Genomic DNA, 18,779 nt, shown 5'->3' on the forward strand with positions numbered 1-18,779 from the left:
TCACACCAATTCTGACCCATCTGCATTATAGAAACCGTATCATGTGTGTTTATATGTTGATACCAGCCACCGTTATTGTTTCGTAGCGTGTTAAACCGGAAACAGCACCAACATAACTTTTGGATACCGCCATCGATCATTCTGATTCGTATGTGCGCATTTGTCTATTAGTGACGTTGAGCCATCAGACGCCCTCACACTACTCCCGCTCCTCGCTCTAAATGTTTAAGAGAGGGGGATAAGGCAGCCCAGAGCAGATCACAAGAGGAGCAGATCAGGAGAAATCCACGGTAATCGTATATCACCATACACCAAGATGGGCCCTGGAACTACCTGCTAATTTAAATTCTATTTTGTTAATGTATTTCATTTCATTTTATATTGATTTATTATAAAATAAATAAATCAATTGCTAGAATATTACTTTTGTCATTTTTGATATTTCGAAACTATTCAGCGAAGATTCGACAGTTTCAGAAAATTTATAGTGCAATTCCAATTTATCACATTTCCTTTTATTTATTTTTCATCAAGTACAATCATAATGCTATTACACTAATGAACTTTCACTGATCCGTCCTTTCCGTTTCAAAACTTGCTCCACCAAATATGTATTGGGATCATGAGTTTTATTCAATTCCATCCCATAGAAGGTACCTCTAATCGGCTGTCCTTTTACATCTTCGGCTCTTCTATTTACTTTTACAACTTTGAAAAGTTCAGTTGTAAAGTTTGACGTATAACCTTTTTCGAATACGCCTTTATACCTACTGATTCGCACCATATCTCCAATTTTAAATCCTTTTTTTTTTCACGTTTTCCTTGCTGCTTCTTTTTTTACGTTTTCCTTGCTGCTTCTTTGATCTTGCATAAACTGTCAAATTCGTGGATGGTTTTATCTCTACATGCTTTATGCCAAAGTTACAATGAACTTTGTTGTTATATTGACTGGTAATTTTAGAAAAAATATTCAACCAACTTTAATGGCGTTGAAGTGATAATTATCTATCAAGCTAACCGTTCAACGTCCTGATAACTCGTTCCGCAATTGCAGACCTTTTGTAATGATTGATATGGTGCTCCCTCATTTACGATGAAAATTTTGAATCAGATTGTAAGTTCCTCGGGACATGCTTTGCATCTTTCAACTTACTCGCCATAGCTGCAGTAACTGAATCAGCAGTTTTATTTCTCAATGGCCTTGACCAAACATACTTCGAATAACAGTTGAGGATGTACCTATGACCGTCACTTCCTTAAGCATATGGTTGCATTTCCATCAAATCCATCTGCCACAAGTCAGAAATTCCCTTAATTATTGTCTTTCGTCGGGGAAAATTTCGAAGCGCCGGCTTATGTATTTCTTTCACAACTTGCCATTTTGCATTACTCGTATTACTCCTATATGGCTTCTTCGAAGTGATGAAGTTGGAGATTCAGTTTGCTACTGTTCAGGTGTAAGTTTAACGACTGTTCAACTTTAGTAACTCGCTGAATAAAAGTATCAACCAACTCAGTTATAAAACACCAATTCGCTTTTCCACATTACTCAATCGATCAGCTAATGCAGAAGTGATGAGTGCATTTTTGTCAATGATGATTCGCAGTTCGGTATTTTTTTAATCAATGTATTTTCTGTAGTATCGTAGCGCTGGCGCAGTGAAATCTTGGAAATACTTCAGAGTAGACTCCTTGGCTTCTCTAATGTTATAGTCAACATATCTTTTAGTAAGAGTCTTCACCGTCTACAGGTTCATCAACATTCTGCAACCGCTTATCCTGAATGTCATAATCACTATGTGGTGTGAGAATGAATCCGGTCTTCCTACAAGTGGTTCACTACCACCACCTCTTCTACGCCCAAATTTATCAATTGTGGTATGCATAGCTAGATAGTCTGCGAGTAACTGAGTCAGTTTCACACATCGTGTTCATTATATTACGGTCAATACACCAATCCTTCTTCACCTAATTCCTCAATTATGGCCAATATTTCATTATCGTGCCCGGTATGTCCAGCCATTCGTGAACTCCAAAGCAATCGAGGGCGATCAACCAATTGTTTGAGTTTATTCCAATAAACATAATCTATATGCTTATTTCTGATATATTTTTTGAGTGGCTATTTTGATTATGCCGGCACCTTCTCTAATGGGGTTTTGCAGTGGGTTTCTGTTGGATAATAGTGGTAGGAATTATTTCCCGATATTTCTTCCAATTATTTGATAGTAGAACCTGTTTTTTTCATTGTATTTATATGTCGCCTTCGTTAATTTAAGTATATCACCATAAGTGGTCATATCGGAAGAGGGGATAAGTTTGAAAATGTCCTATAGGACAAAACTGCAGTAACGTTAGTTACAAATAAAAGTGGTAAAAACATAGAGTTTCGAATCTCTTTTCTTCATTTCGAATTGCACTTGCCTAGCCATCAGTATTGCGGCCTGGCACCAAATAGCAGAAAATATTGGCGAGATGTGATCCGGGTGTCAATCAACTATATTTTGCATGCCAAAAACACGATATTGCATATTCACAGAATCCCAACAATCTTCCAGCTAGACACATAGAGGATCAGGAGCTTGTAAAAAGTGCTTGGAATTGATTCAAAGCAAAAGACGGTTCTATTGGAAAGGAGCCGCTTGGCTAATTACGAATATAATGAAGAGAAAAAACGGCGATTGGTATGGGTTGCGAGTCACCATGCAAGCAGTCACGAATATAGAAAAAAAAGCGTTCTATCAACAAAAAACAATAAAAAAATATTCTAAGGTTCTGGAATCGTTAAGTGCGCGATGTTGTACACAAAGCGGGTGGAAGTGAATTTATTTGTCAAAAATTCTAAAAGAGCAGCTCAAATTGCACTAAAATCAGCACACGAGGGCTGCGGGTGGAAAAAAAAAATTGCGCACCGCGAATTATACCAGTTCCGGAAATTGGTGGAATACTACCACTCATTCCAATTTTTGCTGGTTTATCAGCGCTAGGTAGTTTAGCCGGTGCTACAGCTGGCATAACAAAAGCAGTACAAGCAGCGACAGCAAGCAGGAAGCAATCGAGTGAGGCAAATCGACATAATAAAAACATGAAGGCAATCGCTCTATGTTAAGGAGGAAGCGGCATCTACTTGAAATCGTACCATAAAGGATTAGGAGTCTATTTGAAACCTCAAATTTCAAAAAACTCAACGATCTCTCTCCAACATCGACCTCAACTATCACGCTAAAAATACTGATGACCACTCCATTATGAATCTGCGATAGTGAATTTGAATAGTCGTCATGGTCAAGGGACACAATGGGTAGCAACCACAAAAAGTGACACTTCTGTTTAAAAAAAAATATGTTTTTCCGTTATCAGCTGTCGCCCCCATACGAACGACAACTCTCAGAAGTTAAGAAACTTGTGCGAGCGAAGGACTAACGCGATCTTACCTTTTAACGTGTGATTCCTAACACTTCAGCGAAATATTTTGATAGTTTTGGTGATTTACCCTTCCAAAAGAATTGATTCACTATTTTCATAGGGGTTCAAATTCTATCAATATTATCACATATAACTATGAGCATAAACAATAATAGTGTGGTCATTTGTCTTTGGAATTTCTCCAGAGCAAGACATGGAGATAACACCAGCGCAGGACAGGAAGAGTATCAAGAAGATGAGTCATTCATTGATGGCATATTCCAGAGTACGCACTTTACGAAAAATGAGTGAAGAACAAACCGCTGATAGGCCGAAGGAGTTGTTGATTGGGGTGTGCATAGCATGAACTTGCATCTGTATGGGATAAGTTACCCCAAAATCTACAAGTATCAGTACTGCCAAGACCATCACAATAATTCCAGCGGCAACAATAGTAATTCCGATGTGAATGGTGGCCCACCTACAAGAAAAATTTTCTGTTATTGTAAAGTGAATGATGCGAATGTAGTCACACAAAATGGGATGGACCATCTGGACAGACCACCCAAAAAACGACGATTACTCCACAATTTCTTCTATCAGCAGTAAAAAGACATGAATCAGTGAAAATTCATCAGTCATGTCACGTACGTTTTTATTGTCGGGACACTCTAGCGAGTTTAGCGCCAACTTTTACCCACCCATCGAATTGGATAGTGGCACTAATTATGATGTGGGCTTACACGGTTTCTATTCCTACAATTTCATATTCAATGTGGATGTGAAAAATAATGTTATCGCATATTCTAAAGAAGTTAACTCACCTCCGATCATTATGAAAATTCCACCTGGAGCATATGAAATTGATGAAATCAATAAGTTGATTCAAAAATTCATCAAATGTAAAGAAATGCAATTGGGAAATGGAGCTGGGGAGAATACCAATGAAGTATTTCTCCTATACGCAAACAAAAACACTCTGAAATGTGAAATGCAGTAGAAATATTACATTCATCTCAAACATGAAAACACTATTGCCGAACTTTTAGGATTCGAAGCCGATGTGTTTGGCATCGATGAAACTCATGAATGAACATTTTCCGTAAATATCAATAAGTTGAGAATTTTTCAGATGGTGATGAAATCCATAGCATCTTTGAATTTGATATTGATGTAGAGCCCGGTTACAAACTCACCAAGGAACCGCAAAATATTATTTGCATGCCATCCAGCCTGACGGTCGTCAGTACCTCGACAATATCACTTTACGCATATTGGATAATAATAATGAAAATACAGCCGAGCCTGAAGAGAGTACGGATTGTGGTAATCGGGAATATGTTAGTTTTTACATCTCAAAGATTAGAGGAGAATCAGATTATGATATCGATAAAATTAATTTGAGATTAGATGGGGTAGAAAAATATTCCGCATCAGTCAGGGAAGATCTCATTACACTTTGGCTGAAATTTGTGGAAATTGTAAAAAAGTGTGAGCATATGGAAAAGGATATCAAATCGATGCAATCTGATTTGAAAAAACAACAACCCTCGATAAGCATTCAAAAAGTTGAGCAAAAACGATGGTGAGCGATGATAATCAGTGAAAAAATAAGTATAAAGCTGGAATTGATGAAATTGTAACTCAGTATTTATCATTTCCTAACGCTGAGCAGATGATAATCATTGATAAAGCTATAAATTCCCCGATAATTGTTTCTAAAACATGGGGTTGTGCTTCAATAGCCAGCGATTGCAGCAGCGACAGCAGTTGAATCAGCGTAATGCATTTGGTGGAGACTATGATCACGTGCATTTAAAGAAGAGAAAATCTAAAAATCGATTCATTCCACGTATGTCTGCCAAACGTTCAAGATATAGGCTAACCACTAGTAGTATGAACTTTCTCAAATCCATTGGCTTGAAGGTGCAATATTAAAAATTGTGATGACATGGCGACCATCACCACAAGTGATAAACTGGAGGTATTCAACGAGCCCATGTTCGATCATTCTCTCATCAGCCTTCATGAGCATACATATAAACCGCTAGGATCATCATATTACAAAAATTCAGATGAAATCCGAATCCCAATAAATTTTCAAGATCTTATACTCGATATTGCAGACAGATACATTTATATCGAGGTGAAGTTCACACCATCTGATGCCACGAAGCAGTACTACCTATCCAATAACGCACTCGCCTTCCTTTTCGACGAAATACGGTATGCAATGGGTGGCGATCAAGTGGCCGTTGTTCGAAAACCCGGCATAACTACCACAATGAAAACGACGATATAATTTGAACAAACACATGCAAATTCGCTACTACCGATAGAATGGGGGCTTGAAGTGAATGAAAACAAGATGTATTGGATTCCGTCAGCAATGTATTCAGCGGTAAATTACGCTTGAAGTTGGGTTTTGCTGAAGATTACAACAGATGAGTATTGAATGTTAGGCTAGAGCTCATTTTGATTATTGAACGCTCATTCAAAAATTCTTTCATTGGGTAAGTCGATGTAGATTTGGAAATCAAAATAGAATGGAGAATCAGACACACTGTGCCGGAAGATCGTTAGAAACTAAAGCTATTGAACCGCATCAATAGAAATGTGAATAATGCAAAAGTGAAAGTGGCTTATCGTATGTGGGACCTCTATGAATTACCCATACTTCGTGATACATCCTCAAATATATGGGCCGTGAAGACAACCAAGAGTTTCGAAGTATTATTTTCCTCGTCCAACAAAACTTACTCGAATGGATTTACCACATCGCGTGGACAGCATCGTCATCTTCTCAATTTTGAAACCTTTATCAATAGTCAAAGATATTAAAGTCTCTATAGCTTCTGTTGAATTAATGCAGTGGAATATAGTGGAATTATGGTATAAAAATATAAAATATGTTCACCTGGATTGCTGTGTATAGTCCTGACGTAATATGCCACTTTGCAGCACTACTTTCACTCATCAATTCGAATACGTTGGGTTATTCAAACTGAATGTGAAATGGTGATCCTTCGAATATTTATAGAACTTGGTTGAAGGAGAGAGGGGGTTGCTTCTTTACTACAAGCTGGGTGTCCGAAAACACTACCCCAAAGTAATATTGTCTCCATCGTGTAACGTAGTTGAAAGTCATTCAAGGTCAAACACAAAACACTCCCTTTAGTCACCATGGCTACGTTGTGTCGTGTAGGTTCAAAATTTCGAAAAAGCCGCTTAACTTGCTCGAGTTCATTCGAAGTCAAAGTCGCCTCGTTGAAAATAAGGGAAGTAAGTGAAGGTCATTCAAGGTAAAACCCAAAACACTACCTCAAAGTCACCTTGCCTGCGTTGTGTGACGTAGGCCAAGGTCAAACACAAAACGCCTCTTCAAAGTCAATTTAGCTACTTTGTGAGACGTATGTAGAGGTCATTTCAAGGTTAAAAGTGGTGGGTGAAGTCACTTTTTCGAAAGTATGGGAAGGGAATGAAGGTCATTCAAGGTCAAACCCAAAACCATACCTCAAAGTCACCTTGTCTGCGTCGCCGTGTTACGTAGTTCAAGGTCAAACTCAAAACACCTCCTCTAAATCACCTTGGCTACTTCATGTGACGTATGTAGAGGTCATTTCAAGGTTAAAAGAGATAATGAAATTGGCATAAACCAACTACTATTCCCAGTACTTTGCTTATCATAATTGTGACTAAACATTTAGGGCGAGGTAGGGGGTACTGAAAACGTTACGGCGCGTTATATGGAGGGGGGGCAAACATCTTCAAAAATTGAGTTACATAATACTTGAGACATGTTGCGAGATATCGAATGGTCACCAGGATGACAGTGTTCAATGTGAGTGAAATTTTACGTCTTTCCTTTACTATATTGTGTTGCAATCCTGTGAATGATATCTGATTCAATTCCATAAGGAATGTTTGAAATACAAAATGAATAAGAGAAAAATGTTTTTGTATAATTCAGTGTTCATATAAAAATAATTGTTTTGAAAGTATTTTTCTTCCGTGTAATTCAATGTTTGTATGTAAGGAGTTGTTTTGAGAGGGTTTTCTCTTCCAGTTTGTATCCGAAACTTACTTCAATCATTAGTATTGATATTGTAGTTCATAAAATATTATATCATCATTACATTCTATTGATATTTGTTATAAATATACCAGCAATTGTTAATAACGTACATTTACAAAGTTTATTTGAAACACTAGAATCACTTGAATTACTATATGATCAAAATCTACTAATACTTGGTGATTTCAATCAACCACTTTTTATAACTAAGCCATCAGAGGATAGAAATCTCAAATTGCAAACCTTCAACAATTTATCAATTTCTACAACCTGAAACAACATAACAATGTGCTCAATAAATCGGATCAATTCCTAGATCGTTTATTATCCAACAATTACGGCTGTAATGTCATTCATGATGACCCTGAAGATGATTATCATCCAGCTTTGAATATTTCTCTAGTATTTAAGAAACAGGAAAGTGGAATTCCGTATGACAAATGGTTTTTTAAAACTTTCGTAACAAACAGAAAGCAGAAAATTCGATCAGAACTGATCCGTCCTCATTTTAGACCTATATGCATAGTGAAAAAGGCACTTCAAGAATTTCAAATGTTTTATTTTTAAATGATAGCGAACTGAAAAACCCGACTTCAATAGTGAAGGCATTTGCTGAAATCTTAGAAAGGGTGTATGTTCATTTTGATAGTAGTAATAATTATTCATAATTCCAGTCTCTCAAAAAAAAAAAACAACAAATTTTTCCACAATAACAATAAATGCATTCTCTGAAGTAGAAGTTTTGCAAACTCTCAAAAAACTGAAACCAAAATTCACAGCTGGAGATGACAAAATTCTGAACTTTCTAGTAAAATACTGTGCATATATATTTGCAAAGCCACTTCACGTCATTTTTAAGTATCAAAATAGCTGATATACACATCAAAGAAAAGAAATTCAAGTTAAACCAATCAAACATCACATATAACTTTAGGAAAGCGAACTTTCCATCTTTGTATAGAGATATAGAGGAAATTAGTCGATACCCTATATTCAATTTTATATGGCATTTTTGAGGAGCATATAAATTAAAAAATTTTAGTCATGTTTATCTATCTATCTAAATTCTGATATCTGTTTGAAAAAAAATCTGTTTGAAATCTGTTTTTTCGTTAATTAATCAGAACATAAAGAACATTAAACAGAAGGCTAAATTCAGAAAAAAATTCAGGAAATTTAGTAGACATGATGAGGATAGATCATATTCCAACGTTTGCGTGCTTTGATTAAAAGCCAAATAAAAACCGCACATGATAACTATCTCGCTAACATACAAACAATGTTGTCTAGAGATCCTAGCAGATTCTGGTCATATGTTCACTCTATGAATAACAGCACAAGAATACCGGGATCAGTAACCTATTTAGGAAACAAACTCGAGAATTCTCAAGAAATTGTTGATGCCATCAGTAATTTTCAGTGAGGTGTATTCAAAACCTAGCTCACTTTTGAACAAAGTGGGTACAGTGAATAATAATGTTCATATTAATTTTTACCCCATTCAAGAAAATGAGGTTATATCTGCAACTGAAAAACTAAAGGACAAACTGACATCAGGCCCATGTCTGATATCTGGAACATTCCCAGATATTTGGAAATTAACTAAAGTAAGTCCTGTATACGAAAGTGGTGAAAATTTATATATAGAGAATTACAGACCCATATCTATTTTATGTATGTTTTCTAAATTTTTTGATATTATTTTATATAATCGCATATATGCTTCTGTTCAACGGGAACTATCTCAACATCAACATGGATTTGTTACTAAGCGTTCTACTGTTACAAATCTAGTCATTATTACTCAATTTATTTCCGAAGCATTAGATAACAATGGCCAAGTTGATGTTATATACACGGATTTCTCTAAAGCATTTGATAAAATTGATCTTGGTATCTTGCTCAATAAACTAATGAGTTTCACTTTTTCGAATACTGCATGTCAGCTGATGCAATCCTATCTGACATGTAGAAAACAGTTCGTGTCCTATAACGGTTATAAATCTAGAACATTTCACAAATAAAAAAGGCAAAGATAAAAAGAATATTGAAATCGAAGAGGACGGCATAATAATTTCCAACCCGCAGCAAATTGCTGAAAAGTTTAAATACTTTTTGAGAATACAAACGCCAACCTCGTTCTACACAGAAATACAGAACGGTCAAATGATTTCTATTTAAAAAATAGCACCAATAGCAGAAATTGACGTTTCACATTGTGTTTCGAAACAAAAACCGAAATTTTCAGCAGGGAATGATAATATCTCAATGATACTGATCAAAAAAAAAATATTGAACATCTGAAAGTACCCCTAACATTTTTATTCAATATGTCATTAATTGAAGGAAAATTTCCCGAGTGTTTCAAAACAGCAATTATTGTACCCATCTTCAAAAAGGGTGACAAATTGAATATCAACAATTACTGCTGCATCTCCTTACTTTCATGTTTTTCAAAGTTATTAGAGTGGGTCGTAAATAAACAAATAAATAAGTACCGCAGCCTCCATAATATTTTGGCAAAATCACAGTTTGGATTCAAATCTGACTCGAGTACGTCCGACGCTACATTTGCCTTGGTTGAACGCATTTATCAAACAATAGAAAACAAACAGCATTGTCTAGGAATTTTTTGCCACCTGACCACAAGGCGTTTGATTGCGTCGATCATGAGTTACTACGGTTTCCGCGGACAAGTATATAACTGGTTTCGTTCTTACCTACTTCATCGCAGAATGTCAGTCAGAATATCGCATTTCAATCAAAACATCAATCAATTTCTTGACCATTACTCAGATATAGGGCACATTAAAAATGGTGTACCACACGGCTCAGTATTAGGACCAACTCTGTTTTTATTATATATTAATGACCTGACATTCAATTTTCCTTCAGCACACTTTTCACTATTCGCAGACGACATAAGTATGATCATTCAAGAATTCGATCAGTCCAATCTTCATAACACACATACACCACATACAGGACTGGTTTTGTGCTAACAAATTACGTCTCAATCTTTCTAAAACTAACTCCATATGCTTTCAATTTCATAGCTATATTGCAGAATTTGATATTGAAATGAATAAAGAGGTCATTATTCCGACAAATTCTACAAAGTTTTTAGGCATCCATTTGGATTGCAACCTGAGATGGACAGAACACGTTAGTCAACTGAACAAAAAACTCTACAAGTTCCTTTATGCAATTCGAACTATTAAGCAGAACCTAGACGTATCAGCTGCCAAGACAGTCTATTTTGCCAACTTTCACTCCTCAATGCAATATGGCATCGAATTCTGGGGTAATTCAAAAGATGCAAAAAATATTTTCATTGTTCAAAAAAAGACAATACGAATTTTATGTAACCTTACACAAAGAGACTCCTGCAGAAACCATTTCCAGAAATTAAATATTCCAACATTCTATAATACGTACATTCTCAAAATAGTTCTCACTATTCATAAGAGAAAAACCGGACTGACGAGACCTGCAAACGTACATTTCTACCAAACAAGAAATCAAGATTTTTTACTACCCACATACAGGTACGACAGATCAAGAAAAGGGTCACTTTACACAGGCATTAAGGTGTACAATGAAATTCTTGACAAATTCAAATCACTTTCCCAAAAAAAATTCAAACGTGAAGTTAAAAAATACCTGAAACAGCACACCTATTACAGCCTGGATGAATTTTTTCAATCAATAAACCATTGAAAATGTGTTACGTACACGAAATCTGTTGAATTTTGATAGCACTCGTTATCTGATATTATTCACATTCATTACATTATATAATTATCATCGGGACCAACCCTATACTACAGATACATTTTAGTTTTTATTTTTACCACTGTTATATATCTTGTACCCTCTAGGTTAAAGAAATTATATCAATTGGTAATAGTTTTCTCAAGCCTTTCTAGGCCGAAATACCGCAACAAATGCAAACAATGTATTTATGATAAATGTAGATGTATTCATGTAAGTAGTATTTCACGGAAATAAATATTCTGTTCTGTTCATATATAGCTTCTTCTGCTGTGCCTCAGGGCTCCAACCTAGGTCCTCTTATGTTTTTATTGTTTATTAATGACTTATGTGAGAGTTTAGCTTGTGAGCGGTTATGCTTTGCTGATGACTTGAAATTATTTTCTATAATTAAGGACGTAGGTGATAGTGTAAATCTTCAATCTCAATTAGAATTTCTTGTTGCTTGGTGTAGCAATAATAAATTGAAACTCAATGTGAAGAAATATAAAGTAGTGAGTTATAGGAATCACACGTTAAAAGGTAAGACCTCTTTAGTCCTTAGCTTGCACAAGTTTCTCAACTTCTGAGAGTTTTTGTTCGTATAGGGGCGACAGCTGATTAACGGAAAAACATTTTTAAACAGAAACAGATAGTCGAAAAATAGAGGTTCATATATTCCCGTACGTAATACAGGATTCAGATTTGCTGAGATGTAATGAGATCAAAGACCTAGGGGTAATATTCGATCATAAATTAACATTTGGTAGACATATTTCACAAAAAGTTTCAGAATCTCTCAGAGCTTATGGTTTCATTGTCAGAAATTGCAGAAACTTTCATAATATTAAAGCTATGAAGCTGTTGTATTTCACCTACGTATATTCAAAGATAAAATATGCAAATATCGTCTGGAGTCCATTCCACGAGATTCATAACATAGCCATTGAAAGAGTTCAAAGAAAGTTTTGTAAATTTCTAATTTTCAGAATAGATGGTTCTTACTCTGAGAGAGGTATCAGTAATGATGTCATATATGAACGTTTGGAACTTTTTAGTTTAGAGCATTGTAGAAAATGTGCATCGCTCATATTTTTATTCAAGTTAGTGAATGAGAGAGTTGACTGTCCTAAAATTCTTGAACAAATTAACTTCAATGTACCACGGCCAGCTTCACGATCTCAATTTTTATACCTCTCAGAGCAAGAACTAACATTATGCTCAATTCCCCAATATATGTTATGTGCACAAATTTCAATAGCATTTGTGCCCATGGTGATTTATTCTTCACTAACCTTCATAACATTATTAGAATTGCTAATGTGTACTTGAAGTAGGTAATTAGAATTAGTTTTTCTTTTTTGTTCATTTTATTTTTCGTTTATGGTTAAGTATTGTGAATAAAATTTTATATTGTCCTGTAAATGGGTAACTGTTGGATAATAAAGCTATTATTATTATTATAACATAGCCTTGAAGACAGAGTGTTTTCCTAATAGATGGAAAGTATCAAAAATATGTCCAACATTAAAATCAGGGGCTCAAATAACATTCTGAACTATCGACCCATAACGATTTTGTCCATCTTTGCAAAGTTTTTTGAGATGTGTCTGTATAACAATAATGTGAGAAAAAGTATAACTCTACATCAACATGGTTTTATTAACAAACGTTCAACAATAACGAACCTCATGTGAATAAATTGATGGATGTAGCCGTTACTACGTGGTAGGAAATCATAATGAAGAAAAGAGAAATGAAACTTTCTGTTTTTTACCATGTGTTTTACACAAATTGTCAACACTGTGTTAGATAAACAACTACAGGTGGATACAATCTATACATACTTCTCAAAGGTCTTTGATGAATTGAACCATCAAATTCTACTAAATATACTTTTTTCTGTTGGTTTCGATAGTCAACTGTTGAATTTACTAGTCTTATGTTTGAAGGTGGTTGACAATGTTTTGTGGTGTATTTCATCAGTTCGGACTTCCATTGTCTAATATAATTAATGTAAATTGATTTGAAATCCCTGAAAAGAAAAATTAAAAAAGATCAACCGAAAATAACAATTTTATTAAACAAAAAACTGTAATTACAAAGAAATAACATACAAGCAACAACCAAAAAAATAAAAAATGGAAATGTTAATAAAAACTTAAAATAAAAAAAAATATTAACAAAAATGAAAAATTAAAATTAAAATATTCCAAATCAAGTTATGTCACGACGTTTCGATTGTTAGTATCCACAATCGTCTTCGGGTGATAACTGTGATGAAATTAATATTTCAATTTTCATTTTTTTGGTTGTTGCTTGTATGTTATTTCTTTGTGATTACAGTTTTTTGTTTAATAAAATTGTTATTTTCGGTTAATCTTTTTGAATTTTTTTTTTTCAGGAATTTCAAATCAATTTATATTATATTAGACAATGGAAGTCCGAAATGATGAAATTACTAGTCTTATCTTCAGAATCGTACGCTATTTGTGGAATACAAAGAACACAAATCACTCAAATTCACTCCAGCTAGTGCTCCTCAAAGAATTAATCTAACTCCATTTCTATTTTCTTTGTTTATAAATGATATTATTTCAAATATCTCTAATAACATATTACTATTTGCTGACCACTTGAAGATTTTCAGATGCATTAAATCAACAAAAGACTCTCTTATTATGCAGAAGGAAGTTAATTCGATACATGGATGGTGCATACTAAACAAGTTTCCACTGAATATTCAAATATGTAAATTCATGAAATACACCCTTAAACACAACAATAGTTTGACTATGCAATAAATGACGTCATATTACATCAATTCACAGAAACTAAAGATCTAGGCATCATATTCGATAAGAAACTCAGCTTCACGTCACAAATTAATCCAATCACATCTTCTGCAAAAAGAATGCTTGGTCAAAACCAAGAATGTTTTATAACACTTTTTAATGCATATATCTGATCTCGTCTGGAATGTAGCTCCCTAATCAGGTCACCTATACTATACTATGTGCATATACATGAACTCGAATTTTGACAAAGAATTTTTATGAAATACATGGCTTACAAACTGGATGGAGCTTACCCATTATTATATTATACTTTACTTATACCTACTTATTCATATCTGTGAACTACATTACATTTGTCTTGTAATTGGGATTACTCCTGTCAGATAATAAACCCTTCTTTTTTTTTTTCTTTGCACGATCTACACATATTTGTGAAGAGTTACTTTTTTGAAATTGATTGTTTTCTTCTATTTCTTGGAAGATTCAGTCAGTCCAACCGTGTTAGGAATCACACGTTAAAAGGTAAGACCTCGTTAATCCTTAGCTCGCACAAGTTTCGACTTCTGAGGGTTGTCGTTCGTAGGGGTGCGACAGCTGGTTAACGGAAAAACAGATTTTAAACAGAAACAGATTGTATGAAGATGGAGAAGTAGAAAGCCAAAACATTTTTTTCACAAAAATCAGTCTCTCCCTAAAATATACCCCTTTTAATTTTTTTTTAAGATAATCTGAATGGAACAAAACTTCTGTGATATTTCAAATGGAGTTATGTGAAAAATATGGTATTTTACACTCCACCACCTACAACTCCTCAGGATAAAAAAAGAATTGTGAATCAGTTTGAGAACAATAACTTCGGCCATGTCGAGTGATGTAAGATGATCATTCGAAATAATGGACAGGTCCACAAGAAAATGGCAGTCATTTTAAACATCTATTATAGTTTTTTCTAATGTTTGAACAACAACTGATAAATAAAATTGGGTGTCTCGAAAACTTTTAATATTTTTAAAAGGTGAATTTGATATTTTATGGTAAAACACTATTTAGAAAAACGTAACATAATAAGTAATGGCATAATTTTTTTGAATCACTGAATATCAAATCACTGAACTTAAATTGTAATTTACTCGAGAACTTCCAATTTTAGGTATAGGAACAAAATATATAATTCGAAAGGAAATTGGGACATCTTCATTATGGGTTATATGGGGTAGAATTGGCCCATTGCCTGTGAACACTCTGAGGGAATCATTTGAGTTGCATAGAAGAATATCCTGAGAATTCCAGAAATGTATTCTTTACGACTGATACTGTACATGTGAAAAGAGGTTTTTGAAAGACTGCAATATTTGTCAAGGACTGCATTCAGTTATGGATAACAATAATGAAAGTCCTTTCATAATTCATCTTGGAATTAAAAGATGGTAAGCAAAATTGGGTATTTCAATCAAAAAACAACTTTGATATACATTTCTCATGCACATCCCGTACATTTGAAAATAATTTTACCACAAGTTAACTGCATATTCATGTCTTGTGAATTATTTGAATATATGTTTCGTCTAGCTTCCACACTGTATATAGCAAGCATTTCAAAAGTTACAAAAAAACAATATCAAAACACCTATTCAATCGTTTTAATGAAAACTCAATTAAAAAGTCTATTTTGTTATGGGGGTATTTTGAAAATTCAATGTTTGTGATTTTGTTACAGTTTTATGGAATTTTTTCCTGGTCTGTTCTGTTCAAAATCTGTTTTTCTGTTAATCAGCTGTCGCCCCCATATGAACGACAACTCTCAGAAGTTGAGAACTTGTGCGAGCTAAGGACTAACGAGGTCTTACCTTTTAACGTGTGATTCCTAGTGCCAGTTTCTGACATCTTCAGAGATTTACGTAGTCACTTTGAAAGTTGGAGATACTTGCAGTAAATTATTTTAAACCATTTTTTCTCTACTTACTGTGAAATGAGAAGTATATCAATTTCATCCGCTTCAATTAAATCTACAAATGGCAATGCATCCATTCCCGATAATCCTGGGTGAATGCCGCAGTCAAGCTTGAAAAAACAGATTGATAAATTTCAAAGAAAGATTTATAAAGTTTCAATTACCATAATCTTTTTCCCTTTGAATTCTATCATTATACAAGATCTTCCAACTTCTTGGCCTGCACCCCTGAAAAGTAACGATTTATTTGTAAAAATAATTGCAAATATGTACCTAAAGAGTCCAAATTGACTTTAATATTTTAATACAAGTCAATAATGAAAATAAAATTTAAATAATCAAAGGTTTGATAACTTATTATCTTAAAGACATACAATGCAAATAAATATTCCCGAGCCATATGCAAATGAAACTAATTTTTGAAAAATACTAAAAAGGTTTGTTAAACTATTCTTATGAATTATAAAACGGTTTACTGACAATTATTTCACGTTTCTTTTAAATAACGAGTTTGCAGACCTTAAGTCAACTGGCAGATGATTGTATATTTTAGCCCCACTATAAAATAGGGAATTTTTATCTAAAGTCGTCGTGGAGACGGTAAGTCTAAACTAAACTCAACATTTGAAATGGGATAAAGAGTTGTAAGTAAACTGAATTTTGTCTTGTTTGTTCATTGAGATAAACATTGCAATTTCAGTTAATATTTTATCTGCATGATCTCTGGAGTTAACTTTACAGAGGCGACTCATAACTCTCTTTTTTATTAGTAATACTGTTATTGGATTGTGAATGCTTTGATTAAGTGTTGTGATTTCAACTAGTTGCCTTGCAGCGAAAGCTGTAGATAAAGACAGAATCCCATTTAGCGATTGATGCCGACACTTGGCTTTGCAATGAATCATCTTGGGAGCCTCTTTTATCATTTATATCCATAGTTTAAGTCTTATGTCAATCCCATAGATATTGTCTTGTGAGTGGAGATGTTCATGCTTCATAAATTATACCCCTTCAACATCCATGAATCTTTTTCACTGGTCTTAATTAAGATACGAAGGTCAAATCTTATGATGAGACACAAAGGCCATTGCTTATTTAACAAGTTTTTTCAACAGTTCTTCATCAGGCATTAGAGCGTTTGTGTAACTTATAGTATATTCAACTTTCGAGTAACACTGAATAAGGAAATGTAATGAATGTTTGAACGGCAAACATGTTTCGATTTTGATTTGAAAAAAAAATAGGGTAAAGGAATAGAAATAGTTAACAATGATGTTTGTGACCCAATTTGAGAACAAATAGGGTAAAGAAGTAGAAAAAGTGAACACATGAACAATGAATTACACGAGAGTAAAACTACGAAAGTAAAACTTTTTGAAATAACTACTTTTATATTAGCATTAAATTTTTCGAATATTAGTTTGTGTACTCCAATGATCCGTTAGATAATTGAAACAGATATAAATCATAGGAAAGCTATACTTGAAACATTATTATACTCAATAACATATTTAGAAATTTCGGAATAAGACACGTATCTTATTACTCCATCATTACCATTTTGGATATTTTAAGATGAAGCACTCATTTCAATAATAACATTACAAATTTTTTATGTTTATGTGATTCAATCCCAGCGACATAATGACAAAACCTTCATGCAGACTGAGATTTCAAAAACTGAGAAAACTACATACTTGGGACCACTACTTAGTGCTGATATTTTAAATATTCATTTGAATACAATTTACAGGAAGTGTTAATGGGTAAATTGATTTTTTTTATTTTTTTTTTGTCTATGATTATGTTACAGTTGATGTTTATTGTTTCAATAAATATTAAAGTATATATTCTTGACTTTGAATTGATTCTCAGATCTAGTTATTCCCCGTAAATACTTTCATGACTTTATTCCCATGGCTAGTTATTTTGCTTAACTGATTAGTATACTCACAATGGTCTTATAATCAACTGGTCACTCTCCTCTGCAGGGACTTGAGAATCCTGTTTTCGTTTATAGGACATATTCTTATAACTGCACTGGTTTTATTGCTCAACCTTCTATGTCGATAAGACAAAATGAAGAAAAGTAACTGATTTTTGTGAACAACTATTACAAGATGCTTGTTAATCAATTACAAGAAACCCTGTAAATGTATTTATTAAAGTAACTACAGAATACAGAAATAAACATAACCGACATCAAACAACAAAAAGATTTTAAACTGTATAGATATAACCTAATATATTCTTCTTCTTATATTTGTTGTTCAATCAACCAATTCGCCAGATCATTGCTACAAAGTGCCGGTACAAAACTTATCTTCTTATCGTTTTGTTTTGGTTTGCTTCCTTGCTGGTGCAGTAGACTAACAAAATTGATATCAAAATTATACTATGCATTGAAATTTCTACGAAATATCTGTAGTGTGACTAGTGTGAGTTATTCGGTGGAAATAATCCGTTACTCGAAAGATGATACTAGACTGATAATCCAAGGCGAGGCAATTTTTTTACGTACTGTCATCGATAACATGAGTAGATTCGTGACAAAGTCTTATGAATGAAAGGAGTGTTACATCTTGTGAGGTTATCCAGATAGCCTCGACACCAACGTGAGATGTTGGAAATGATTGGGAATTGTTGATATTTATGGCGGTTGTTTTGTCGGCTGTCATCGACGATTCAGAGTGATGAATGAAGACAAAGAAGGACGGACGGAGTATCGAAGAGATTAAAAGAGCATGGTTGAATTATAAAAATAAAAAATTTTGATGAAAATATCAGAAGCGCGAAA

General features: G+C 33.9%; 1 protein-coding gene across 3 annotated transcripts in view; it reads right to left on the reverse strand.

Annotated features, from left to right (window-relative positions):
* Window positions 1-18,213, reverse strand: part of Cpsf73 (Cleavage and polyadenylation specificity factor 73) — a 174,168-nt gene extending 155,955 nt beyond the window's left edge. The window contains exons 1-3 of one of the 3 annotated variants that reach the window (XM_074186075.1): window positions 17,937-18,213; window positions 16,147-16,210; window positions 15,995-16,092 (exon numbers count right to left, since the gene is read on the reverse strand). In XM_074186075.1, the coding sequence (XP_074042176.1) occupies window positions 15,995-16,092; window positions 16,147-16,210; window positions 17,937-18,007 (233 nt within the window). In that variant the 5' untranslated portion in view covers window positions 18,008-18,213. Of the gene's footprint in view, window positions 1-15,994; window positions 16,093-16,146; window positions 16,211-16,356; window positions 16,398-17,936 lie in introns of those variants that run through there. The other 2 variants (XM_074186073.1, XM_074186074.1) reach the window with 2 other exon arrangements.
* Window positions 18,214-18,779: the final 566 nt, after the last annotated feature.

The sequence above is a fragment of the Leptinotarsa decemlineata genome, unplaced genomic scaffold (genome assembly GCF_025532065.1).
Source record: "Leptinotarsa decemlineata unplaced genomic scaffold, Ldec_3_MD MMD2_tig00078422_RagTag_RagTag, whole genome shotgun sequence".
In the NCBI taxonomy this organism is placed as follows: domain Eukaryota; kingdom Metazoa; phylum Arthropoda; class Insecta; order Coleoptera; family Chrysomelidae; genus Leptinotarsa; species Leptinotarsa decemlineata.